General features: G+C 47.0%; 1 protein-coding gene and 1 long non-coding RNA gene across 4 annotated transcripts in view; one reads left to right on the top strand and one right to left on the bottom strand.

The window, feature by feature from the left end:
- Positions 1-817: 817 nt before the first annotated feature.
- The window catches only part of GFI1 (growth factor independent 1 transcriptional repressor), a 40,080-nt gene continuing 13,823 nt past the window's right edge, over positions 818-27,074 (top strand). Inside the window, exons 1-4 of one of the 3 annotated variants that reach the window (XM_081194080.1) lie at positions 818-926; positions 10,038-10,198; positions 17,510-17,777; positions 18,365-18,562. In XM_081194080.1, the coding sequence (XP_081050206.1) occupies positions 17,663-17,777; positions 18,365-18,562 (313 nt within the window). In that variant the 5' untranslated portion in view covers positions 818-926; positions 10,038-10,198; positions 17,510-17,662. Of the gene's footprint in view, positions 927-3,329; positions 3,754-10,037; positions 10,199-17,509; positions 17,778-18,364; positions 18,563-27,074 lie in introns of those variants that run through there. The other 2 variants (XM_081194082.1, XM_081194081.1) reach the window with 2 other exon arrangements.
- LOC308586949 lies at positions 20,452-22,052 on the bottom strand. The gene is made up of 3 exons (XR_014008163.1): positions 21,947-22,052; positions 21,378-21,479; positions 20,452-20,737 (listed from the first exon to the last, which is right to left on the bottom strand). It is a non-coding gene; the product is annotated as an uncharacterized lncRNA (long non-coding RNA).

Here is a 27,074-nt window from a genome sequence, read left to right as displayed (position 1 = left end):
GCTGCATGCTATTCATGAAGGATAAGCCTGTCAATGGCTTTTAGTTATAATAGTTAAAGTTTTAGTTTTTGTTGATTTTTGGACATTCGTCACCATTGTACCCAAGATGGCATGTATTGTGGCACCAAGCTTTAGAAAGGTGGTTGCCCCTCATATTTCTTCAAACCATACTAGGTCTGGCACTCCCTGTTTTCAGAATGAAGTCTCCCGTCTATCCCTGAGTACCAAGTGCTCAGATTGAGCACAGCATGGCTATCCCATCTTGTCCAATTTGTGAGCTTTTTGGTGACCTAAATGGTCTGATTCAGCAAGCCAGTTATTATACGTCAAATCCCGAGAAGGCAAATCCTTCCGTCAGAAATAGTGGAAATGTAACCATTTTCTCTTTAGGTATGTGGTTCTGTTTTTCAAAACTCTGTGGATCTAAGAAGGCAAACCCTGTTAACAGTTTCAGAACTATCATCACCTAAGGACTGCAGCTGTGCCTGCTCAGACTCTCCTGGAAGAGCTGATATGTCATACTATGGTAAGCAGAATAGGCAAGCACACAGTCTTCCCTACAACCATGAAACCCAGAGACCTTCACTTTATTAATCTAATTTATTGGTGATGAATAAATAAATTTATGTAGGCTTGCAGTTGGCCAAAAACATTGCCCAACGAAACAAAGATCTGGTGTTGCTCCAAACACTTCTAAATGCAACACTTTGTGTTGCCTTTTTCTGTGACCCAGTTCTAGAATTCTCTGTCTCTGCAAACACTTTCTAGCACTGTCATAATAAACTCAGGCATCTATGTCTGTTCTAAGAACCCTAGAATGTGGCCATGGTTTCAACCAGGACTCTATAAACAGATTTAACAGATCTTTCGCATTGCAGACACCAGTCTAAGGGTCTACCTCGGCGAGATATTCATTTCATCAACTGGTAGGTTTGCGGGAAAACAAACAGAATCCCATCATCTTTCACCTCTCCTCAAAATGCTATCTTTCTACAGCAGCTTCCATCAACCTGGTATCCTCCAGATGTTTCCAACTCCGATCAACTGTTCTGGCTGTGGCTGATGGGAGTTGTAATTCAAAGCATCTGGAGGGCATCAGGTTGATAAAGGTTGTTCTGCGGTCAATAAAGTATCACATGAATTCCACAGCCACGTTTTCTGGAAAAGGGACAGCTAAATATTTCTGTATGTTCCCCAACTTGTGAGATCTCTGGAGGTGTATCTAGAATGCAGTGAACTTAAAGGTAAAGGTAAAGGGACCCCTGACCATTAGGTCCAGTCGTGACCAACTTCGGGGTTGCGGCGCTCATCTCGCTTTATTGGCCGAGGGAGCCAGCGTACAGCTTCCGGGTCATGTGGCCAGCATGACTAAGCCGCTTCTGGCAAACCAGAGCAGCGTACAGAAACACCATTTACCATCCCGCCAGAGCAGTACCTATTTATCTACTTGCACTTTGACGTGCTTTCGAACTGCTAGGATGGCAGAAGCAGGGACCAAGCAACGGGAGCTCACCCCTTCACAGGGATTCGAACTGCCAACCTTCTGATCGGCAAGTCCTAGGCTCTGTGGTTTAACCCACAGTGCCAGCCGTGTCCCTGGCGCAGTAACATTTGCATGCTGCTAACTACATGAATCAGTGAGACCACTGACTACCTGTACTGTGTTGTGTGGTTCGGTGTAAAGGGCCAATTAGAATGGGGGTAAAGATCAGGAATGTATTGGAAGTTATAGTAAGGTTAAAGGTAAAGGTAAAGGTACCCCTGCCCGTTACGGGCCAGTCTTGACAGACTCTGGGGTTTGTGCGCCCATCTCACTCTATAGGCCGTGGGCCAGCGCTGTCCGGAGACACTTCCGGGTCACGTGGCCAGCGTGACAAAGCTGCATCTGGCGAGCCAGAGCAGCACACGGAACGCCGTTTACCTTCCCGCTGGTAAGCGGTACCTATTTATCTACTTGCACCCAGGGGTGCTTTCGAACTGCTAGGTTGGCAGGCGCTGGGACCGAGCAGCGGGAGCGCACCCCGCCGCGGGGATTCGAACCGCCGACCTGACGATCGGCAAGCCCTAGGCGCTGAGGCTTTTACCCACAGCGCCACCCGCGTCCCCATAGTAAGGTTACCAGATTTTTTTCAATGAATCCGGGGACACCTTTCAACTTCTTACTAATCAGTTGAGTTTTGTTAGGGTACAGATTTGTAAATCTGGGGACTGCCCCCAGGAAACGGGGATGTCTGGTAACCTTAAGTTATAGATACAATGGACTTCAGGAAAAGGCTGTGTATATACTAAGTTTAAGGGAAGCTGAGCAGTGCAGAAGGAGACAGAACTTGTAGTTCTCTAGATGTTGTTGGACTCCAATTCCCATCAGCCACAGCCAGCATAGCTGTTGTCCAACATCAGGAGAGCTACAGGTTCCCCATGCTTATTGACTTTAGACTCCATACACAGGATTGGCTTCAGTCCATTTCTATGAACCAGCAATTACCTTGAAACGGACATTACAAAACACCTGTCACAAAATAGCTGCAGAGTTACTTTAGCAGCTTGCTTTGACTGTACAAACAGTAACTTGATTTATTTTTTGTTTAAAAAGCGTTAGCTGATTGTGGATACCATAGCAATGATATCAGAACTAATTTCCCACCTGGCCCACTCTTCTTGCATTTAAAGTGACTGGCATTTGAAGTTTTTTTACAACAACAGCAGCAGCAACACCACAAACAAGCAAGCAAAACCTAGCTTTAAGTGAAATGCCGCCATATAATATGATGCCTGGAACAATAATAGGAAACAGTCTTACACTGTCAGACCATAGGTCCATCTAGCCCAGAGCTTCCCAAACTGTGCCACGACACGTTTGTGTGTCAGCTGCAGTGTGTGGGTGTGTTGTGCGAACACTCCCCGCTCTCCTCCTGGGGCTGGAAAGAGGTTAGTTTAAGCTCTGGTTTGCTAGTAAAACTGAATTACTTTGTCACGAAATGATGAATGTCTAAAAAGTGTGTGTCACCAACAAGAAAAGTTTGGAAAGCTCTGATCTAGCCCCTGATCATTCGCTTTGACCGCCACCAGCTTTCCAGGGTGTCCTGCAAAGGACTTCCCCATCAACTGCCATCTGATTTTTGTTCACTGGAGATGCTGGAGGTTACAGCTGGGATTTCCTGCATGTACTCTACTGGCTGAGCCATGACCCTTCCCACACTCCTGAATGTTGCTTACGTGTTCATATTTCTAAATTTATTTTCTAGCCCTTGGGTGGGGCAGACTAATCTCCCTGTAATAATCTGGAACACCTTTCAGAAGGAAGCAAATTGTTAAGTTGTGGGTAGACATAGCAGACGCCACAGCGATTCCTTCAAAGCAGCTCTTTATTTGTAAGCTGGAACAGAACTGACTGAGGAGCTCAGTCAGCCTGCTTATATAGAGCTCCAGAACAATGTAACTGTTGCCATTTTCTAAAACTATCCAATCACTGAACATCACTTTCGATCCTTCATTTGCATACAAACTATCCAATCACTGAACGTCACTTTCGATCCTTCATTTGCATAACTATCTACAGTATCCCCCTGCTGGCCCAGGGTGAGAACTTCAGTACATAACACAAATGCCCTTGGAAATTCTTAACCAAACGTCTGCAGGGCTACAGAGATAATTGCCTGCTCACTGAGTGAGGTGAGCTGGGACCCCGTGAACAGTTTGCTAAATGGTGCTACAGCACTTGTCCGTAACCATGTGCAGAAGGACCTCCTATGAGTAAGAGAATGACAATACTTCACAGGATTATAAAGCATGCTGTCTGTACCTTAAGTGCTATTTACAGTACTAAGCTTAAAGATACTTTGAATGTCTATCTGATTATTATTCTAAATCCTCATATCCTTTTGTCCCTTCCCCAACTTGTCAGCGGAGGTTTCCAAAGAACAAAAATGTTGCTATTAATAAGTTGCTCAAATGTGATCCTGGAACGTCTTTGCTTAGGGCTACTGCCACCTTCTGGGGCAGGGCACCTGTTCATGTAAACGCTATAAAACATGCATAAATTCAGCAGGCGCAGATTTCCCTGGCATTGCGGGGGGCGGTGTGTGTGTGTTAATGATGGATGAGGCTTCACCTATTGGTTTTCTTCCTGTATTAGGATGGGAGCATAGCCTGATAGGAAAGTACATGCATTGCATGCAGAAAATATATGGTTCAAGTCTCAATCTCTCCAGTTAGCAGGGCATGGAAAACAATCAAAAAGACTTTTGCTTGAGACCCAGGAAAGCTGCTGGAAATCAGCATAATAAGCGGACAAGAGTTGTGCTTTTGTCTGATTTCATAAGCTCTGTCCAAATTCATTTTTCTGTACATTCCATTTTTGTTTTACAGTGGTACCTCGGGTTAAGAACTTATTTCGTTCTGGAGGTCCATTCTTAACCTGAAACTATTCTTAACCTGAGACACCACTTTAGCTGATAGGGCCTCCCACTGCTGCTGCTGCGCCGTCGCCGTGCGATTTCTGTTCTCATCCTGAAGCAAAGTTCTTAACCAGAGGTACTATTTCTGGGTTAGCGGAGTCTGTAACCTGAAGCGCCTGTAACCTGAAGTGTCTGTAACCCGAGGTACCGCTGTATTTTTACCCTGGCTGTCCCTGCCTCAGATCATATGATGAAGGGTGGACCAGACGTATATAAGTATACCTATAGAATACACTAAGTTACGTGATAAATTTTAAGTGCATTTTAATTTTTTAAAACAAAAAAAAATCCCCATATTGTACATTAACTTCCCACAACCCCACAGGATATCTTTTTAAATAGTAAAAAATTAAGTCTCACCTAGCGTAAGTCGGAAACAGGGAATCTGGTGCTAAGCTTGGGCTCTCGCAATGTCAGCAAGCATGACCGATGGTCAGGGTGGGAGTTGTAGTCACTTCCTAGGATTGTAGAGCTACCTAAGGGTTACTGCCCGGCTTAGAGTTTGTTTGCACTGAGGAATGAAAAGGGAGGATGTCTACCTGTCACTTACTTGTTAAACATCATAGAGTCCCTGTCCAGCAATGGTGCTCTGAAGAATTTGGGGAAAACCTTGTCCCTTCCCCCCTCCTTTCCTGTTGTTGTTATCTTGGGGGGCCGGGGGGGGCGGTCCGAAGGCCTCCTGCCTCCTCTCGTTGGAAGCCATTTGAGTGCTGCAAATGGAAATGTTTTGAGTGTGTGTGCATGTGTGTGTGTCTGGGTTTTTTTTTCCTGTGAACTCTGTGGTTTCTGAGCCCTCTTTCTAATTTTACAGGCGGTGTGATTTCATGCATGGAGTTAACCAAAGCTTTGCTAAAAACAGGGGTAGTCATAACGATACAGTCACGGCTATGTGTTATGCGCGCGCACACACACACACACACATACAAACACACAAAGAGAGAGGCTGCCAGTCCCTTCTCTTCTGTCTCCAGAGCCTTGCTGACTTTGGCTGGGCTCCACAGACCACAGGCACCTTTGGAGATTTTGCAAATTGTGTCCCCGCAACACCACTAGGCCCCAGAAAGGAAGGAGAGAAAGGAGGGCAGAGAGGCTTTTCTAAGCCGTGGTTTTGCTTTCTGCAGGGACTCGCTTGCCCCCCCCCTCCTCCAGTGGACAAGAATCCCTCCATAGAGGGAAGGAGAAAGCCTCCCACCATCTCTTCCAAATTTATGCATTACCTAAGTTCCCAGGGGAAATGAGCAAGCCTGGAGGGGCAGGGTGGGTGCCGAAGTATTTCCAGCCATGTTTATCCCCACAAAAGTTTCCACAACAAGCTATTAAGAGGCCAGGAAACGGCCGCAAGCACCATGCAGCCTGTCACCTTTGTGCAGGCAGATAATCAACAGGTGAAGCTCTCACCATCACCACCCTCCAGAAAGCAGCTGCGCCCATTATAATGTCTGCCTGCCCTGCCACCACTGAAGGAGCAGGAGTTATTAGTTATTAGTTCTGTCCCACTTCTCCTCTAAGGAGCTTGGAACAAGGGTTGCCATATTTCAAAAAGTAAAAACCAGGACACCCCAAAAGTTGTTGAGTATTTTTTGTTGTTGTTTTTTGGAAGACCCCAAAACTGTTGAGCTTTAGGACAAAACATACACATTTTTTTAAAGAGGTGTTTGAAGGCTAACGACCATGTTGCCACCAAGTGACAATCCCTTGGCTGGTTAGTGGTGACTCCTTGGAAAGTCTTGAAAGATTGCCGGGTCTGTGCAGGGGAAGACAGCCTGCTAGTTATTTTGAAGTAAGCTAGCAACGGGACCTCAAGGGGAGCGGGCTCTCAGACTGTGCACACACCATACATTGAAAAGCACTTGACTTCCCCAAATAATCCTGGGAACTTCCCCAAATGGCGCTGGGAAATGTAGCTGTGTGAGGGGTAAACTACAGTTCCCAAGATTCCTGGGAGGATTATATGCTTTAAATGTGTGATAACAAAGTGCCTCAGTCATGGTAGGTGCAAAAAATGCCTGTTTTACCCCCCTACCACCGAGTAGCCAAATATTTGGGGAGAAGGGGAAATCTTCCCACAAATCTGGAAAGAGGGTTTTATTATGGAAAAACTGGTTTCAAGTAGGCTTCAGCGCCACGGCTGCTTCTTTCAAAAGCCAGCTGTACCAATTACAGGTGCAGGGTTGCCATATTTCAAGAAATAAAAATCAGGAGACAATAGTTGAGCTTTTTGGGGGGATTTGCCAAAAAAAAAAAAAAAGGCAAAGAGTGATACTCAAACACACACTTCCTTGTTCTGTTGTGCACCCAGGCACTAATTTCACTGCTCAATTCCTAGACACGATCGTGAAATTCCAGATGCATGGCAACCCTAACATTGGGGTTCCCCCTCGTGCATTTATGACCCCTGCAAAACCTACATTGGCGAGGAGGTGTGATTTCAGACACCTCTGCTTTGAACTATTTTCCAGTGACATTTAAATGCTATATTCTTGATGCTTGTATTGGTATCAGCTTTGCTAGAGTGCACAGGTTTTTTTCCTTCTCTCCAGCCCACATCAGTAATGCGTTACATGTGAATGCATATGGTTTTAGAGAGGTGAAAAGGTGCTATTAATCTCATGGGTGTGGGGGAAAATATTGAGACAACAATGATCCTTTCCTGGTGGAACTACTACCTACTACTGCCTAGTAGTATAAGGCTGATGGACGTGGGTGGCGCTGTGGGTTAAACCACAGAGCCTAGGGCTTGCTGATCAGAAGGTCGGCGGTTCGAATCCCTGTGACAGGGTGTGCTTCTGTTGCTTGGTCCCTGCTCCTGCCAACCTAGCAGTTTGAAAGCATGTCAAAGTGCAAGTAGATAAAGAGGTACCGCTCTGGCAGGTTTGCAAGAAGCAGCTTAGTCATGCTGGCCACATGACCCGGAAGCTGTACGTAAAGCGAGATGAGTGCCGCAACCCTAGAGTTGTCCATGACTGGACCTAACAGTCAGGGGTCCCTTTACCTTTACGTATAAGGCTGAACCTTGCCAGCCAATGAAAGGGATGTGACTCTCCTTGCTGCAGTGTGGGATCACCTGGGGGTACAGTTTTGGAAGGTGGCTGATTGTGGCATGTAGCAAGTGAGGTGTTTTCAACTACCAGACAGAGTTGACCCTCCTTTCTGTATATAACACAGACAAGCAGTAATGTGGGTAATATTTGTCGGGGATTGGAGATAGACTTGCTGAACATGTGAGGAATTAGTGGCATGCCTGATTGGCACAGGTGTCATGGGCATCATCCAGTCACTGTCAGCAACACTATTACTGGCATTACCTCCACAGGAAAATACCCAGTCACCCATTGCACTTACTCACTTGCAATTCTGGTTTCTTGCCTGCTGGTAAACAGCAGCAGAGTACAATGCATCCTACTGCTTCTTTGCAAAACCATGATATGTGCATCATAGCCAATTTCAGCCGTACGGTGCACAGCTACTGCAGCCAAGTAGGCAAATGCAGGGTGAGGGCTGGAATCAAGAGGCCTAGCTAGTAGCTTCTGTGTCCAGAGCAGGGCCTGTACAAGAGTTGAATGTTAATTCAGCACTGTAACAGGGCACCATCCTCCACCACACCAGAGGGGGCAACAGGCTGGATTATGGGGTGTAAAGCAGGATGCAGGGCACACACAATTACCGTATTTTTCCATGTATAAGAGTTTTAGGTGGGGAAACAATGTCCAAAATTTGGGGGTGTCTTATACACGGGGGCCATCTCCCCCATTTTCTTAAACCAGAGTCTCCAAAAATAGGGGTCGTCTTATAGACGGGAAAATACGGTATGTCCTCTCCAGTCCAGTACCTAACTGACATTGCCAACCCTCTCCCCACAAGCCCAGCATCCGCCACTTGAGGCAATTGCTTCATTCTGCCTAATGGTAGGGCTGGCTCTATAACAAAGAGTAAACTAAAAAAATCAATCAATCAGAAACCTGTGTAATGTGAGAGGACTTTGCCATGGTGTATGTAGTTTTGTTCCCTTAGACAAAAATATGTGGAAAGGATTTGTTGAGGGAAGGAAGTTTGAAATTCACCAATGTATAGGTTAATTTCAGTATCACACACTGTTCTTTGCTGTGCCAATGGGTTGGAAGAAGGCATTTGACTTGAAGGAGGAATGCTGTGTAACGTGAAAGTCTGCATATTCATCCATTCACAGAAGTTTGACCACTCAGGCTGCACCTACTTGGGAGTAAGCCAATTCAGTTCAGTGGGACTTATTTCAAAGTAAGCACATCTAGGACTGTGCTGTAAAAGAGATGGAACATTAATCATTCCCGCCTACTTAGATTTTTCTGTCTTACAAGGGCCAGCTATCTGGGCCAGCCCTACTGTTAAGGCAGGCAGAGTGAAGGTGGCTTGCCTGAGATATCAGAGATTGCAGTACTGTTAAAGGCAGTGAGTCATCAGTGATTTACAGTGCACTCCAACCATGTTTACTCAGAATTAAGTTCTATAGAATTAAATGGGGCTTCCTCCCAAGTATATAGGGATAGGATTGCAGCCTTAATTTGTACATATGGGTTATATCCTGGGAAGTTGTACTCAAGAGTAGACCCATTGCTAAGAGTAGGCCCATTAATTTCAAGGGTCTGCTCTAATTTAGTTCAAGGCTTACATTTATCACAAGGATCTTAGGTTATCTTTGATCTATACACAAAAACATTGCCATTATATGAAGATGAAGAGTGGTATGCAACTAAGATTTACCCAGAGCATAACCAATTGAAATTAATGAATGTGACTAAGTTAGGCCCGTTAATGTCCATGGGTCTACTCTGAGCAACACATAGCTACCACCCAAAATAAACATGGTAAAATTAAATGTTGAAGGGTACTGCGTCCTGTGTTAAAGGACACGGGTGGCACTGTGCGTTAAACCACAGAGCCTAGGACTTGCCGATCAGAAGGTTGGCGGTTCGAATCCCCACAACGGGGTGAGCTCCCGTTGCTCGGTCCCTGCTCCTGCCAACCTAGCAGTTCAAAAGCACGACAAAGTGCAAGTAGATAAATAGGTACCACTCCAGCGGGAAGGTAAACGGCATTTCCGTGTATTGCTCTGGTTCGCCAGAAGCGGCTTAGTCATGCTGGCCACATGACCCGGAAGCTGTACGCCGGCTCCCTCAGCCAATAAAGCGAGATGAGCGCCGCAACCCCAGAGTCAGCCATGACTGGACCTAATGGTCAGGGGTCACTTTACCTTTACTGTGTCCTGTATTTTTTCGACCCTGATTGGATCTGCAGCCCTTCCTGCTAGTGGAAGCCAGATTCTGAGGGGTAGAAGGAAAGGAGAGCCAAATGAACAGAAGAACCCATCATGGCCACTTTGGTCCTGAGTCCTGGCTGACTAGACACACCTATGTAGCAGGGCTACCCTAAAGGCCAGAAAGGAACGAGTGAGCTGGCCGAGCTGATTTATTTTATTGTCATTTTATTTATGTTTCGGGTCGCCTTTTAGAGAGAGGAGGAGGTGAAGAAGAAAAGCAAGATTTTGGTGGTATTGCAGCAGCAGCAGGCTCACTAACGCTCAGGAAGTGGAATTTGTGGTTTCAGGGGCTGAGCTCAGAAGGGGTGTTTAGAAAGAAAAGGTCCAGCGCAAGACACCGATTCTTCAGAGACGACGACGAGGAGGAAGAGGGGGCTGTGTATTGAAGGTCCCCGAGGACAAGCAAGAGTCAGGCAGCAACCGTCTCCTTCCATCGCCTTTCTCCATGGTAAGTGAAGCGCTTCTCCTCCTCCTCCTCCTCCTCCTCCTCCTCCTCCTCCTCCTCCTCCTCCTCCTCTTCTTCTTCTTCTTCTTCTTCTTCTTCTTCTTCTTCTTCTTCTTCTTCTTCTTCTCCTCCTCCTCCTCCTCCTCCTCCTCCTCCTCCTCCTCCTCCTCACTCACCTTCTCCGCCTTCTTCTGAACCCGGGAAAGTGGGGATGACGGACGGGCGAAGGACTCGCGCACCCAGATTTCCGTCTATCGGAGGGCGGCTCGGTTCTCTGCGCCACCCACTCGTGTTTGCGTCGCTGCCTTCTTTACGCACGTGTGAGCTGGGGAAACGGACTCTGCTTCTTCCCGGAAGTGGAGGCATCATCACACCCCCCGCCCCTCAAAAGGACTCGTAAGCTCAGCCTCGGCGCCTCTTCTGCTTGCAGCCTAGGAGCTTTGTGGCTGTTAGTTCCTGAGCAAGTGCAGAGTGTGTGGCTCCTATTCCGCACTCCGCCTCTCCACAACCCTGTTCTTGTACGATCACAATCAGCTCTGGGATATGATAGGCTGCTCAGAAGGAGTGTTTTTTCCGGGGCAAGCTTCAGGCCTGGCCCTTCTCATCGAAGAAAGAAAGTAAATTAGTGGATGGGTGCAGAGCAGAGAGAGAGAGAGACTCCTGGGCGCTTCGCCACCGCTGCCGCTCTCTCCACTGGTTTCTTTGTCTTTCTGGGTTTGTTTGGGAGGGGTGGGGCAGGGTCTGGGTGGGGCAGGGGCAGGTAGGGCTGGGAGAGGAGCCCCCATCTGGGATCCCGGACAACGCCGAGCTAGCAAAAGGAAGCTTCCTATATCCAAGCAAGCTTTTTTGCAGTTCGGAAAGGCAGCAAACTCTGCCAGTCATGGAATAATAGAAGAAGACTTGGAAGGGACCACGAGGGCCATTCTAGTCCACCACCCCCCCCCATCTAGCACCCAGACTTCAAATCCCACCTTACTCCGGATCAGGCTGCCGATGAAAGGAATTGCCTTCCTGGATTCTAAAACCCTAAAGTGGTTGGAAGCTCCAACAGCACCCTAGGCTTGCAAGGTGGAGGGAGCTGGATTCGGGCCACGTGCCACCCGACCCATCATACATACACCTCCCACTGGCCACACGTTACAGGCAAACGCGTGCCACCGCCAGATGCGCGTCTTCCAGGGTCTTTTTTCCCGCAAGCAGCCCTAGGCTTGCCTTACTCCGAAGAAAGTCCCAGGTCACTGTGTAAGGGGACTGTGAAGCCTGTGTATATTTAAGAAAAATAGGGAGGGACGGTGGTGGGTTGTTTTTGTTTTGGAGAGGGGCGATTTAGAGCGGTGAAGCTGTAGAAAGGAGGGTCCTTTACGCCTGTTAGCCGGTTGCCAACAGAGAGAGAGAAGGATTACAACGGCGGCGAGGGCAAGCCATATTTTCCGCACCCAGGCTTCTCCTATCAAACCTTCCCAACTTTGTTCCTGGGCGCTGCTTCCATTTAAACGATGGTTTGTGCAATGGCGAAACTGGACGAGGGAGCCAAGAAGGAGTTGTTTTGTTTGAAACCGAAATCCAGCCGCAGGGTGCGGGGTGAGGATGCGGGGCGGGGGCTTCCCTATCAGCAGGGGGGAAAGGTGAGGGGGGTTCACCACAGATCCAAATTACTCAGCGCCGAAGGTGGTTCAGTGACAACAGCCTGGGGAATGAGGTTTCGTGTTAATCATTCCCATGGACTGTTGCTGCCCAGACATTTAAATACACTGCATATAGCAGGGTAGCTTCACACCCGAAGCTTCTCTAGCCTATTCTTTTATATATACAGTGGTACCTCGGGTTAAGAACTTAATTCGATCCGGAGGTCTGTTCTTAACCTGAAACTGTTCTTAACCTGAAGCACCACTTTAGCTAATGGGGCCTCCTGCTGCCGCCAGAGCACGATTTCTGTTCTCATCCTGAAGCAAAGTTCTTAACCTGAGGTACTATTTCTGGGTTAGCGGAGTCTGTAACCTGAAGCGTATGTAACCTGAAGCATATGTAACCCGAGGTACCACTGTATTTCTAAAAGGCACGGGGAATGTTCACACGTGTATGACACATTCGCGTTCGCCCTTGTAGCTTCATGCGTGCCTTCCCGTTGAACCAGTGATTCAAAAAGGAAGGTTAGGTGGTCCGAGCACACTCGGAACAGCTGAAAAAAGATGTGGAACGCTTTGTCAATGGATTGGATTAGCTCCCCAGCCCTGCGCTAAGCTGGAAACGGCTCTTCAAAGACAATGGAATCCAAGGCGCACGCGAGACCCCCTTCCCCATAGATGCCGGGGCCCTGGGTGCCCGAGCACCCACAAAATTCCCCATGTAGGGGCCGGGCACTCACAAATTTCGGCGCCAGGGCAATGCACGCTGCATGGCACCCACGGCCCCGGGCACCCACAGTCGTGGGACCAAGCTAACACTCCTGGCCGGTCCATTTTCCTACCTAAAACGTTGCGCTCTCTCTCGCGCGCTCTCGCTCTCTCTCGGAAATATCTAATCTGGCGCGGCTCCTGCTTTTCTTCCAACGAATCAATAGAGGGCAGGGGCGAGGGAGGAGGAGGCTGGCGCAGATAAGTCAACCAATCTATCAAGGCGCTTTGATTTTCGGTCCCCACTTTCCGCTTCTGCGTCTCCTTCTCAAGGATGAATGGAGAGGCAGGTGGAGCGACCGGGAAATTCTCCCACCAGCAGTAAAACGGCAGCAGAAACAACAACAACAACAAAGCCCGTGGATCCGGCCTCCCAGCTGCCTTTGATGCCTCCCTTTTGAAATGGACAGGATGCGGCCAGCTCCTTCCAGAAGCGCGAGCTTGCAGCCACACCGCACACGCGCATATTACATATAGATGCGCGTAAACGTTGGTGTTACCATCACGACCAGCCAAACTAAAAATATAAAATCATGTTTAAAAGTTTGAGCAGGAACGAGAGCCGCGCAAAGCAGGTTACCTGTGATCTGGCGGTGGTTTGCAAATATTGCACTTTTGGGGGAAGTGCAATCTAGTATATCTGGTGTCTTAGGCAGCACCCGCGCAGTTCCCAGTTGGATCTGTGCCGGAGGCCAGACTTTCCCAAGCGGAATGGGCCGCCTGGACTTTATTTTATATAATAAAAAATAGTTCTTGTGGGTAAAAGGTTATCCTCCATTTTTTATTATTTGCAAAAGCCTGTTCGGGACTCTGCACATATATAATAGTGACCAGCGTTTGTCCTGCTTCAGGCATTCAGATCACAAGATCCAGCATCTTGCAGTAGCCTAATCAGTCAGGGCTGCTTTTCTTCTTATCATTATTTTTCCTGGGAAGGAGAAACCCTTTCTTAGAAGCCGGCGGAAGGGCGCATCCCGCAAGCGCATCACCCAGCTCCTGCAGTGGGATCTGCGCAGAGGGGAAGTCCCGCGGTTCGTGCCCGGATGCACTCAATGCAAATGCGTAATAATAATAATAATAATAATAATGGAAATACGCAGCCATGTTTTACTTATGAGACTCGTTTTCAGGTAAACGCGCCTAAGTTTGTACTATCCTCCTGACGCTTGTAGTTAATTCAGCTTTTCTGAACCCCTGAGAGCTCGGCACTTTGAATCCAGCGACTTTGGCCAAGTCTAGATTTCATAGAAAAGTCCAGTTGGAAGGGATCCCCTAGTGCAGTTCCTAGCAATTTCATTCCACCTGCCACAAACCCCCTAAAGACAAAGCGGTTGCATCTGGATAGACACCGTGCGCGCTCAGCACACGTTCATTTATTTGCTTAAAATCAAAAGATCGAAACGAAACTAGACAGAAAATGCTCAGGAGCAGGGCAGTGGCGAATTGCGGGGACGTGGAGGCGGAACCAGATTTTTACCGCTATCTTCAAACTAAACTAACTTTTCAACTCCAGCAATTCCTTTTAAACCCCTCCTATTCAACAGGAGATAATAAACACTGCGTGATGTTTCGATGAATTCGAGGCTGACTTTGGGGGGACTCTCAATATTTGACGCTTCCTTCCCCCGCCTCTCTGCACCCCCTCCCCGTCCTAGCTTCTGATTCAATCCTGATTTAGGTGCCCATGGAATGAAAACTTTGCCCGGGCATCCGATCTACGTAACCAAAATGCTGGTTGGTTTCCATAAAGTACATGCCGCGAATCTGCCAGTTCCTGCGGGATACCAAAAGCGCGACTCTTCTACAATTCCCGCCCCCTCCCAAAAAAGAGAAAGAGTTTGATCGTTTCTCGAGGTTCCTCTAACGGTTCATGTTCCCCCAAGGTCCCTAAATCCTAATTTAAGTCACTCCTCCGCAGCCTTCAGCCAACCTATTTTGCGTTTCACCCGCAGGCAAACTGGATGAAGTAATGAGTTATTACCCTTTCAATCACTATTTCTTATCAGAGGAACATAAATAAATAAATCATGCAGCCCACGTTTATTTTTGGTTGAGGGAGCGGTGGTGGTTGCGCATTCATTTTCAGCCAAAAGAGAAGGATATTTTTCCACCAGTAGAAGTTGGCAAGGGGAGAAAAAGCCCAGCCTTGTGAACGGTTGACCCTGCATTCTCAAATGCAAACTCGGGAGCAAAAAACTCCACGGAACAGTGAGTCTTACTTCCGAGTTAACGCGCGTTAGGATCGAACTGCGTGGCTCACTTGGGGGCTTCAGTAGGGACACGAAATCCCAATTCAAAAATAATCTGCAGAATCAGCTAAAGAAAGGACACGTCACCATTGGAAACGCAGCTTTAATGATGGGAATCAACTGGCTCGCATAACTTTGCCTCCAGAGAGGAAAAAGGCGGTCAGACGATCTAGCCAAAGTTTACAGTGATTTTAAAAAGAGAATTCAAGGTGTCCTTCATTAGACTAAATGGCATGTTTAAAATGTTTACTTGCTTTTGCCTGGATCTTGCCCATGAAGTCTGCTTATTTGCTATTAGGATTCATATGCCACCTTTCAATACAGTTATCAGGGCGGTTTACAATAAAATAGTTGAAGCACAATAATTATTGGTTGGAATCTGAACAGCCGCAAGTGTGGGAGGAGACAGATTTATGGCACAATAAAATGTTGTTTGTAGACATTGCCTTTGTAAAATCAAAAATCAAAATTCATTTTAAACGTCAGATTCCCTCCGCCCCTTCACTCTGCTCTGAATTAGAACTAAGGTCTACGATACAACAGCTGTTCAACGCTACATTGAATTCCACTTTTTGAAAGCAAATCCCAGGGGGAGGTTAACTGTACCCGCTTTAGGATCGGAGTGCAATAAATAAAATTGTTCTAGTACATTTAGCAACTGCAGTTTATAATATGCAATTTGTAGCAGAGCCGGTTGGCAGGGGAATATTCGCGACTGTGTTCCGGGTGTTGTTGTTTTTCAACAGATCAATCACAATACTCATTGACAGGCGATCAATCCCTTTTCTACCGTTCCTAATGTATAATATTCGTCCTCGTCCCCTCTGACTAGTTTGTTAGCGTTGTCACCCCTCCTGCGTGGGCTGCATCCCAGGAAAGTTTACGACACGCAATAAATGCGATGTCTTTAAGGTACCATGGGGTGGATTTTGACTCTTCGGTTGCTATTCTGAGCTCACCTCTCTGAGGATCAAGGCCACGAGACTTGGATTGCTTTGCATCCAGACACGTTCGGTCAGCGTTTAAAAGCCAGGGCGCAAACTTTGGAGCTCGACACTCCTCAACAACTTAAAAGATGCGGAGGAGATATTCCCCATTTTGTCCCGCATGGTCCGTGCCCGACTTTTGCTCCCCTCATTGGAAGGATTGAGCCCCGCCCCCCGCCAACACCCCCCCCCCAATTCTGGATCTCCCCAGAAATATCAGCCAACTCTCTGGAAGCTCTTGCGCAGAGATGTTCACTGCCTCTTTGGCCAGCTGATTGTCTCACCAGAGACCTCTTGGGGGAATCCGTGTCAGCCCGCTGGTTTTAGGAGAGATAGGCTAAACTAGACGCGTAGAGCACGAGGCACTTAATATCAGGGTCGTGGGTTCGAGTTCCACGTCGAGAGGGAAATCATGCATTGTAGAGGGTTGGACTGGATGACCCTCAGGGTACCTTCCAGCTCTATAATTCTGTGATTCTATGCAGCCCACCGGGAGCAAATTGCATTACGAACAACGAGTCTTGCTTCGGAGCGGACTTGACTAATAGGATCGCGGGCAGGTACTGGCGCGCGCGATTCCCCCTGCCTGCTTTCTCGGCCAAAAGCAGAGGGGGGGGGGCTCGCCCACGAAGACCTACCTCTTGAAATGAGCGGACCAAAGTTTGTCCATTAATGTCAGGGCTCTGAGGATGACTGAGCCTTGGTTGCAGGAGAGAGAGAGAAAGAAAAAGGAAAGAAGGAGAGGGAAATCTGTTTGATTAATCATGAGAAAGGGATAGCGATGTTTAAGCCCTTTTCCTCGGCCACGTTGCTAGAGAGTTTGCTTTTACCGCGCGCGAACCACAACCAATGTTGGGCGGCTGATTGAATTTGAAACACGGGGGAATTCGAGCACGGGATTGCTCGCACCGACGTGACAGGCACCCCTTGATGAACGGATTCTGTACGGCAGCGCTCCCGAGCTATTTGCGCCACCAAAGAGACAGAGACAGAGAATCGGGTACTGCAGAGTTTAGATAAGTGGTGGGGATCCAAACTTTGCGGTTGTTTCTTTGAAGATCTGCGTCAGCCACCGCCTCTTGGGCTTTTTGCGCGCTTGAACCTTGCGAGGAGAATTTGGCCCTCTCCCGCAATAGCGCCCCACTCCTCCCCACATTAACATGTGAAGTAGCCTTCGGGGGCCAGGCCAGAGAATCAATGAATGAATGAATGAATGAATGAATGAATATTGAGGGAGAGGAGAAGAGAAGAGAAGGGAGAAATCATACTTCCTTTGTCTCGCGCGGTCGATTTCTGGAACAAGTCGCAACCTGTAGGAGAGCACGCTTAGTGGTTGGAGTGCCGCAGCAGAAATCGGGGAGCGGGGTTCGAATTCGGCCAGGAAGCTCACGGGTGCCCCCCCCCCGCTTCTTTCTCAGCCTCACCTCTCCCGAAGGGTTTGTTTGTGTGAGGATGAAATGGGAGCGGGGAGAAGCCCGTGCGTCCCCTCGAAAAAAGCAGGGCTACTGCGGTTGACAGGTGAGCCGGCTGCCTGACCACCTGCGCGAATGCCACCTGGCGGAGGGTAGAGGCGTCCTCTTTCCGTCGCAGGCATCCAGCCCGTCAGCCACGCTCCTCCCTCCCTCCCTCTCCCGCCCCCTCCAGCATATTCCCTGGTAACCAATGGCTCGCCCGACCTCTTCGCAGAGCACTTCCCGCAGGACTGGGGACGACTTGGAGAGAGCCGCCGCCGCCGCTCGACGGGACGCGCCGAGGCAGCCCGCGCCGCGGGGACTGGTGGCCCGAGAAGCGTGAGGAGGAGGAGACGGAGTCTGAGCACCGTCCACCCCGCGAGGCACCATGCCCAGGTCCTTTCTGGTGAAGAGCAAGAAGGCGCACAGCTACCACCAGCCCCGAGCCCCCGACGGGGAGTACAGTCTCAGCCTGGAGAGCGTCCTGGCACAGATCTGCGCAGGTGAGAGCCAAAGCGGTTTCTTTGGCCCGGATTCCTCGGGCGCCTCCGGACCGAGGGGCAGGGGCGGGTCAGGGTTTACTTTCGACGGAACACCCAAGTCGCCGGAGGTGGTGGTTATAGGCAAATAGAGATGATTTTCCATTTGACGCCTGATACGCAGGCATGTATCTGTAGTTACCTCGTGCTTTTATTTAGTTTGTTTTATCTTACTGCATTATGAAAAAAAAGTCTTAATCTTATTTTGAAGTGTTTTTTTGTTTAGATTAGTGTCCTTTTATCTTATTACCTTCAGGAAGAGTTTTAATAATATCTGCTTTTTCACTACCCGGTCTCCCAAATCCACTTTTTCACAGGTAGAACAAACGGATAAAAGGGCAGCTACCGCGTGATAAATATATCTATCTATAGTTATCACGGAGTAGCTGCGCTTTTGATCCAACAGGGGAAAAGTGGATTTGAAAGTAGCGCGTAGGTTGGCTGGCTTTCTCTTCGGGCACCTGTAAACGGGGATTGTGCGACGGGGCGTACACGGGAAAGCAGGCTTCTCACGAGATCTTTCTCCTTCCTCTCTCTTTCTTCCTTGGCAGACACTAAGGTTCCGGGGCAGATGCCTCTGAGCCTACCGGAGCCCGAGCCCTCGCAGGGCCGCTTCTCCCCGGAATCTCAGCTGCCCGACGGGGCGGACGGCACCTCGGAGTCGGCTCCCAGCTGCGAGGGCAGCCTCTGCGACCGAGCCGCCGAGCTGGAGGATTTGTGGAGGCCGCCTTCTCCCTCGGCTTCCCCAGGTAGGAGCTGTCGGAAGGGCTGGGTGGTGGACGCGTTTCTGGGCTGCATTGGGACAGGATCCGAGCGTTTTGTGGCCCTCGCTTCACAGCCCAGTCCTGGCAGTCTCGTTGCGTTCAGCAGGGTTTACTCCCAAGGATGTGTGTAAAAGATCTCAGCTGCCCACTTCACTGTGTGTGTGTGTCCCCCCATCTTCCCTCCTTAAATTTCTCCCCTGGCTCTCAAGTTTTAATCCCCACCCCCACCCTATCCCGCATCTCCGACCATTGCCGTGAGGATGGGGAAAAGAGAAACCTTCTTTTGCCTGCAGACGTTCGATGATTTGCGCGCACGGTTCATAATGAAACGCGATTTCAGACGCCCCTGTTTACCTCTTAATAATAAGGCAGGAGGAATCGCAGAACAAGTCCGCTTCTTGCTGACCCAAATTGTCCCCTTAAAAAAGAAGAAGAAGAAAAGAAAGAAAACGCTTCCTTTCTTAAATTCAGCGATTCAGGCTTAAAAGGTGTGAGAATCTCTGGATTTCCCCAGCGGATTTTTGAAAGAGCCAAACTATACCTGAGTAATTTCTCTTTTAATATATTTGAAAAGGGCAAAGTGGGGGTGGGAGCCACAGGACGAGCGCGAAGTCGATCTGGATTAGTCGAGGGGATGGGGGAGAACACACCCCACCCGCCCCGGTCTCGGTAGGGAGCTGTTTTTGCCCGAGGGAAGCGGGGCTGACCAGTAAGGGATCCCTAGCAACGAATTCTGCGCTCCAGTTCGAGGGCGGAGAGATTAAGCGCAGTTGTCTCCGAGCGGCTGCATGAAGGATCGGGACAGAGCTCAGGATCGGGCCCCCGGGGCAAAAGTGCAGAGCCGCACTCAGGGAAATGAGCCCCCAAATGCAGCCTTACATCATTGTCATCATCATCAAAAGCTTGATTTTTTAAAAAAATAATAATCTCTGAGCGGCAAGAATACGAGTTATACCATCCCTGCTAGTGGATCCCCGTTAAGACCAGATGAAGTCCATAGTGGGGGGGGGTCTTCATCTAATTAGTAGAATCCCTTCCTTCCTTCCTTCCTTCCTTCCTTCCTTCCTTCCTTCCTTCCTTCCTTCCTTCCTTCCTTCTTTCTTTCTTTCTTTCTTTCTTTCTTTCTTTCTTTCTTTCCTTCCTTCCTTCCTTCCTTCCTTCCTTCCTTCCTTCCTTCCTTCCTTCCTTCTCTCTCTCTCTCTCTCTCTCTCTCTCTTTTTTCCTTCCTTCCTTCCTTCCTTCCTTCCTTCCTTCCTTCCTTCCTTCCTTCCTTCCTTCCTTCCTTCCTTCCTTCCTTCCTTCCTTCCTTCCTTCCTTCCTTCCTTCCTTCCTTCCTTCCTTCCTTCCTTCCTTTCCCCCTCTCTCTCCCTCTCTCTCCCTCCCTCCCTCTCTCTCTCTTTCTCTCTCTCGCCCCTTCCTTCCTCTCCCTGCCCTGGACTCGATCCAGGCGCACGGCGTCTCCTCGAGAGCAGCGCAGCCTCTGGCTGGTTTCTCCTTTCCCTTTGATGTGGTCGGCTCGGAGAGGAAGCTGAACTCCTCACTTGGCGTCAGTCGCCCTGATCGCGTTGAGAAACACAGCCCGAGCAATTTAGAACAATTTGCTGGCGTTTCTTTCTTTTCCTTTTAGGAACGAAGGAGTCATAGAAAAGCGGATTTTTTAAAAAAACAAAAAAATTTAAAATAACCATAGTTTTAAAGGCGTTGGCTTTAAAGCTAGAGGGAGATCACTCCTAGGTCTATACTAGCAGCATAAAAGTGGAGAATGGGAGCAGAGAAAACTCTCTGGCTGAAAAGAAAGCAGAAAAATTGTGCTGCTGCTGTTTTTAATATATCTCACAAGGCTTCCTTACTAAACAATTCTTACTAAACAATCCTTACTAAACAATTCTCCCTAAAATGACTGTAGTTGTGCAGTAAGAAAGACGAGGACGCTTGACATTGTATTGATAAAATAGGCTGTATCTTATGCTGTATATCTGGGGAAATGAAGATTAAAAAGGTATAAAAGAAAGACAGGGAAATATATATATATAAAATAACACACACCCCGCGCCCCTTCTCGACCCTCTTGTTTGCAAAGTAGTTGTTTGCAATTTGAACAGGTTGTGAGTTCAAGGAAATGGAAAGAAAGCGATTCGTTCCTCCGAGGAGAAGGTTGCCCTATAAAATAGCAAAGGAAATGGGTGATAGGTTTTCTGAATCTTGCCTGCCTGAAAGCTTAGGCATCTCCTCCCGCCACCCCCCAAAAAAAATCACCACTTGTTTCATAGGCTACAACAAGGGACTCCGGGTTGCAACATTTCTGCGGCACTTCAAGCCATCACAACCAAAAGGAACCTGTCTAAGCTTATGACATAAATGAGCAACAGCATGATTTCAGAGTTCTCTGCACACTTTGCCATTTTAATGTTTGATGTTTTACTGTGCTTGATGTTTTAAGTTGTTGGAAGCCGTCCAGAGTGGCTGGGCAGCACATAAATAAATTATTATTATTATTATTATTATTTGGAGTTCAGCCCCATTGAACACAGTGGAGTTTATTTCTCAGTAATCTTGCCTAGGATTGTGATGGGTAATATACAGATGTAGATACACATTCTTGTGTATGCTTTATGTATCTATATATACATTCCTATTGACAACGATGATTGCATTCATCTGATGGTAGGAACAGCTGAATAGTGTAGCGATAATGATGGAGTTGTATTCACCTCACTTTATCCTTCCAGACTTTTATATATTACTTGTTAGGCTATGAAAATCTTTTATGGCTGTTCAGAAGGAAGGATGTGTAACCCACCGTGATACTGTTTACTGTTTGCTTTCATGGTGCGAAGGAATAGATCCTTCCAGGGATCCACAGGAGGAAAATGAAGACTCAGCTCTTTCTTCTGGTCTCCCACTAAAATACAATTTAGAAATCTATATTTACATTTTTTAGCCTGCCTACCCTTCCAGGACCTCCAGGTGCCATACATGCTTGTACCCACCCTTCCAGGACCTCCAGGTTCCATTCATGCTTAACCCCAATTTTATCCTCACAACATCCCCAAGAGTTTGGTGGCATCACATGTCTTTATTTAACAAAACACTGCTTGATTGTGGATCATACCTCCAAGCAGTGCAAAACACTAACATTGTCAATAAAGGGCAAAGTTAAAATCAAGTATGAAAAAAAGCAACCTCCCAAGTAAAATAAATAGTTCAGCAAAGAACTTACTAAAACACATGTCAACTTCTACATGTCTAGCTTGCCCAAGATGTTTTTAGCAAGTGCCAAAAAAAGAACAGTGAAGATGCCAAAGTTTAGGAGCTGCCACACTAAAAGATCACTTTCTTATGAGTGAATTAACAAATATTATGTGTTACCTGTAACAGTGCCAGTTCCGTAGATCAAAGCAGTTAAGTGGGCATATATGGGATGAGGGCATCCTGGAAGTAAAGGCAAATGAACTGAAGGCATACAACTGAGAGAAAATGTGTGTGTTAACAGCAGCAGCAGCAGCAGCAGCAGCAACAACAACAACAACAGTACTCCACCCATCTGATGCACACAATGCATTGATTTTCCACATATAGTTTCTCCGTAGATCTAGTTCTGTGGCTTTTTGTTTCGTCATGTGCCTGGATGTCATTGATGTCTGCGTACAACTTCTACAAAAATTAGCATCCTTGCTTGTCCAAAATAATATCCATCGAGAGCATTCAAGAGCCCTTTGAAAGCAAGAAGGCCAGCCTAGAAAATAACAAAAGTAGTTGCAAGGGGCCAAAGTCCAGGACTGAATTAGGAGCTTACAAAGCTTAAGATTGATTAAGATAGTTTCTCTTAGAGACTGACTGCTTGCCAGATCAGACTGTCAGCAGCTAGCCTTGCTGTGTTGCTCGCTCATGATCAGAGATAGAATATATCTCTGGTGTACTCCTGGTGATGAGATTCCCAGTGTTTGAGCTCCATCCTAAATGGGTTTGCATCCGACATCTCTAGTCAGCTTGCTGGGGGTCCATATGGCGCTGGCAAAGCAAGCTGAACTTTTGGCCCATTCGATAGAAAGCACAACAGTTGTGCAGTTGTGCAGAAAGCACAACAGAGAGCAGTTCATTTGGACTTTTTGTGTAGTGTTTGTTTTCAGTTTTGCTCAGAAACGGAAATTGCTGACAGCATTTCCACTGATGAAGTGACGCTGTGGTGAATGCTGAGAATAGTAAAGTTGCCACCTTCTGGTTTTTTCCCAACAAAATAGATCTTGGGGGAATGGGTGTGTGTGTGTGTGACATCTCACCAAGGTGGGTGTTAGACTTTGCTTGACTTGTTTTTTAATTCTGAATTTCAAATCCTTTTTACCCACCCTGGGACCTGCTGGAGAAGACTGGGCAATAAATGTAATAATAATAATAATAATAATAATAATAATAATAATAATAATAATAATAATAATAATAATAATAATAATAAACCAAAAAGGAAGATACATATGATAACCTTCTTAAAATTGGAGGTAATGTAAGACGTTGTTGTTTCTTCAGGCAAAATACTCAAACAGTGCCCACTGTAGAGGTAGAAATGTAAAAATGTAATGCAATTTATATTATTAGATGTCAATTTAATAATTAACTCCTTTAACCATACCCCCAAATCTGACACTGAGGGCTGGCTTTCTCTTTCTGCCTAGTGATTGGCTTTTATTGTACTGATTTATTTGAAGAAGAGCATCCCAGTGCCCCAAACATTCTCTTCATGGCACTAACGGCTTAGCCCCCATCTCTCTCTCTCTCTCTCTCTCTCTCTCTCTCTCTCTCTCTCTCTCTCTCTCTCTCTCTCTCTCTCTCACACACACACACACACACACACGCACACACACACCATGCTCATATGATCAAAATGGGACGCAGTGGGTGATCTGCCTGAGTGTGAGAAAAATATCGCTACTGCAAAATTGTTTTTGTCGAAGCAGAGCACAAACCTGAGGCTGTAATAAACATGTAACCCCCCCCCCAAAAAAAACCTTGCTGGCTCAATCAATTCATACACCTTTCCCTTTTGATTCTATTTTGCTCTATTCACTTGTAAATACATTGCTTAAAGTTTTAATTTCTTCTTCTTTAAAAAAGCCTCTATAATTGCTTTATTACCGTACCTTTTCCTGTACAGTACTTGCAGAAAGTGCTTTTTTAACCTGTCTTTTTCTTGCCGGGGTGTGTGTGTGCAGGTAGAATATTATTAAGCTACGGCCATTTTTATTTTTACAATTATTTTTATTCTCAGTGGACTTAATCACATCTCTCCATTCCCCTCTCTATTAAACCGTTGATTATATATTGTTATTGAATTATCAGTCTGATAAGCAATAATTGAGGAGTTAGTTGATGGTTTCTTGTAAACTGATTATTCTACTGCAACATTTTATCTTGTATTTTTCCTATGATTATTACTTGTGTGCATGTGCTTTAAATATGCTCCTTGATAAAATTAGCTAATAATGTGAACTACAAGGTGTTGGGGGATTTGAAAACACAATTAGATGTATCTCTTACATGTAGCATTTTAATTTTTATTTTTTACCTGAAATGGAGTCAGATAACATATGGCATTTGATTTTACTCCATTTCATGTAAAACTTAAGAAACTAGGCTACTGTTAATAATATAGGAGTAGTGTGTGAAATCTGTAATAACCATAGCTGTCAACTTTTCCCTTTTCTTGTGAGGAATCCTATTCGGAATAAGGGAATTTCCCTTTAAAAAAGGGAAAAGTTGACAGCTATGGTAATAACCCCCAATGTGTATTTTCCCTTTAGCTCAAAACATATTGCAGGCATGAACAGAAACAAAAACCTCAATGCGTTCTCACCTTAGAGGCCATAACAGCACAAATATATATTTTCGGCTGTGGTTCGCCTTTTCCTATGCAGCGTAAACCCACTAAAATTAATAAACTTAAGCTGGTCACATTTATTAATGTCAACCTAACTACTCAAAGTAAGGCTAGCATGAAATATTTATTATTTATTTATTATTTATTAAATTTATATGCCGCCCTTCATCTGAAAATCTCAGGGCAGTTGACGAGATAAAAAATACAGGATAAAAGCACAAATAAATAAAACAGAAAACAAAGCAAAAAAACAACAATGCCCCCTCCCACAAACACTATTTTTATTTATTTATAATGAATGCCTTTTGATATTCAAATTCAGAGTTTGGGTCGTGGTTAGGCACCAAATATTTCGATGTGTAGCCTTATATTCCCAGCCTCCTTTACATTTTAATTGGGAGGGTCTAACCAACGCGAGTGGCGCTGTGGGTTAAACCACAGAGCCTAGGACTTGCCAATCAGAAGGTCGGCGGTTCGAATCCCCGCGATGAGGTGAGCTCCCGTTGCTCGATCCCTGCTCCTGCCCACCTAACAGTTCAAAAGCACGTCAAAGTGCAAGTAGATAAATAGGTACCGCTCTGGTGGGAAGGTAAACGGCGTTTCCGTGTGCTGCTCTGGTTTGCCAGAAGCGGCTTAGTCATGCTGGCTCCCTCGGCCAATAAAGCAAGATGAGCACCGCAACCCCAGAGTCGGCCATGACTGGACCTAATGGTCAGGAGTCCCTTTACCTTTAACCAACACAAATGGCATTTCAGTAAAAACCCCTCTGTTAAAAATAAAATAAAGTCACAAGGTGACAGGGCTTGAAACATTACAGAACAGTCGACCCTCTGATTTATTGATGTTAAAAACATCTCTTACTGTGTGTGGCTTCTTTCCATGTAAAATACGTCCGACTGCTAGGGAATACACAGGGCACGAAGTGGCGCAAGTTAGGTTAAAAAATCACCTCAGGCAGTGCTCCCCCCAGGGTACTCAAGGGTACGCAGTACCACCCTCCCAAATGCTAAAAGTGTGGGGCATTTACTGTAACAACTTCATTTATTTATTTAGTTTTAAAAAGCACTGATCACCTGTATTGGTGTGTGGGTGTGTATAGGGTGGGAGTCAAGTATAACCCCAATGTACACTTTGCCCAAACCAGTCAATACTTGCATATTCAAGTTATGGAACTGAGGTACTGCTGTTATGCTGTGGTGTGTGTGTGTGTGTGTGTGTGTGTGTGTGTGTGTGTGTGTGTGTGTACATGATTCTTGCTGCGAGAGAAGCTTTTTTGTAGATAAGAACAGGACAGGCTTTCACTAGCAACACCACATGAGCCAACAGGCGCTGGTAATAGCCTGCAATTCCACATGGCTTTCAGAGTAGCAATTGGTGTACTACCTAGAGCAGAGGTTTTCAACCTTTCTGAGTCCACAGCTGCCTTGACCAACTCCATTCTTTCTGCGGCACCCCCCCTGTGGGGCTCGGGAGCCCAGTTATGCCACCCTTTGCCTGCAGAACTGACAGCCCCTCACCCTTTTTCAAACACCCTCCCTTGTGGAGTGTTCCCTCAGCCTCCTCTCCTCTCCCCTCTCCTTGGGAGTCTTCTGGGCAGCCGCTGCTGCTGCTGCCCCTGGTCTCTGAGCTGCCCGCCCTGCCCCAAAGAGAGGTGTCTCCTCCCACTGCCCCACAAGGGCCTAGGAATCAGCCCCTGGCCAGCCCTAGAGGCACTATTTGTCTGGGGAGCTTGCAGCCAGGGCTGCTGCAACGAACTGCTGTGCAAGCCTTTAGGAGGCAGAGAGAGGGCATCAGAGGAAGGGAGGGAAGGAAAGAGGGACAGAGGCCAGTGTTGCCCGCGGCACCCCTGACCATCATTCAAGGCACCCCAGAGTGCCATGGCACACTGGTGGAAAACCACTGAGCTAGGGGAAGAAGCATTCAAGGCTTAGAAAAAAATAATTTATCTATGACAGAAGCACAATAGGAGAGCTGCATCTGGTGCCACAATTGCTATGCATTTATTTAGCTAAGACTGATCATGCAGCAGACACGATCTTGTGGAGTCACAGGGCAAGAACCTCTGGGTAAGTCAGGCAATGCCATTACTGGGCTGGTTACGATTTAAAATGATGCAAGTGAACTTCTGCGAGACTTCAATGTCACGCTAGAAGCAAAATTGTTGTTGTTTAGTTGTTTAGTCACGTCCGACTCTTCATGACCCCATGGACCAGAGCACGCCAGGCACTCCTGTTTTCCACTGCCTCCCGCAGTTTGATCAGACTCATGCTGGTAGCTTTGAGAACACTATCCAACCATCTCGTCCTCTGTCGTCCCCTTCTCCTTGTGCCCTCCATCTTTCCCAACATCAGGGTCTTTTCCAGGGAGTCTTCTCTTCTCATGAGGTGGCCAAAGTACTGGAGCCTCAGCTTCAGGATCTGTCCTTCCAGTGAGCACTCAGGGCTGATTTCCTTAAGAACGGAGAGGTTTGATCTTCTTGCAGTCCATGGGACTCTCAAGAGTCTCCTCCAGCACCAAAATAGAGGCATCCAGATATGCCCCCCCCCAAATCAGCACCAAGTGGTCAAAGCTTCCTTGGCTGCTGCTGCAGGTGGGAGGCTGTCAGTGCAATACTAGGCTCATCTA

Source organism: Podarcis bocagei (genome assembly GCF_964188305.1).
Source record: "Podarcis bocagei genome assembly, chromosome: 5".
NCBI lineage: Eukaryota > Metazoa > Chordata > Lepidosauria > Squamata > Lacertidae > Podarcis > Podarcis bocagei.
Note: the sequence above shows the minus strand (reverse complement) of the source record. Positions and strands in the feature narration are given on the sequence as shown.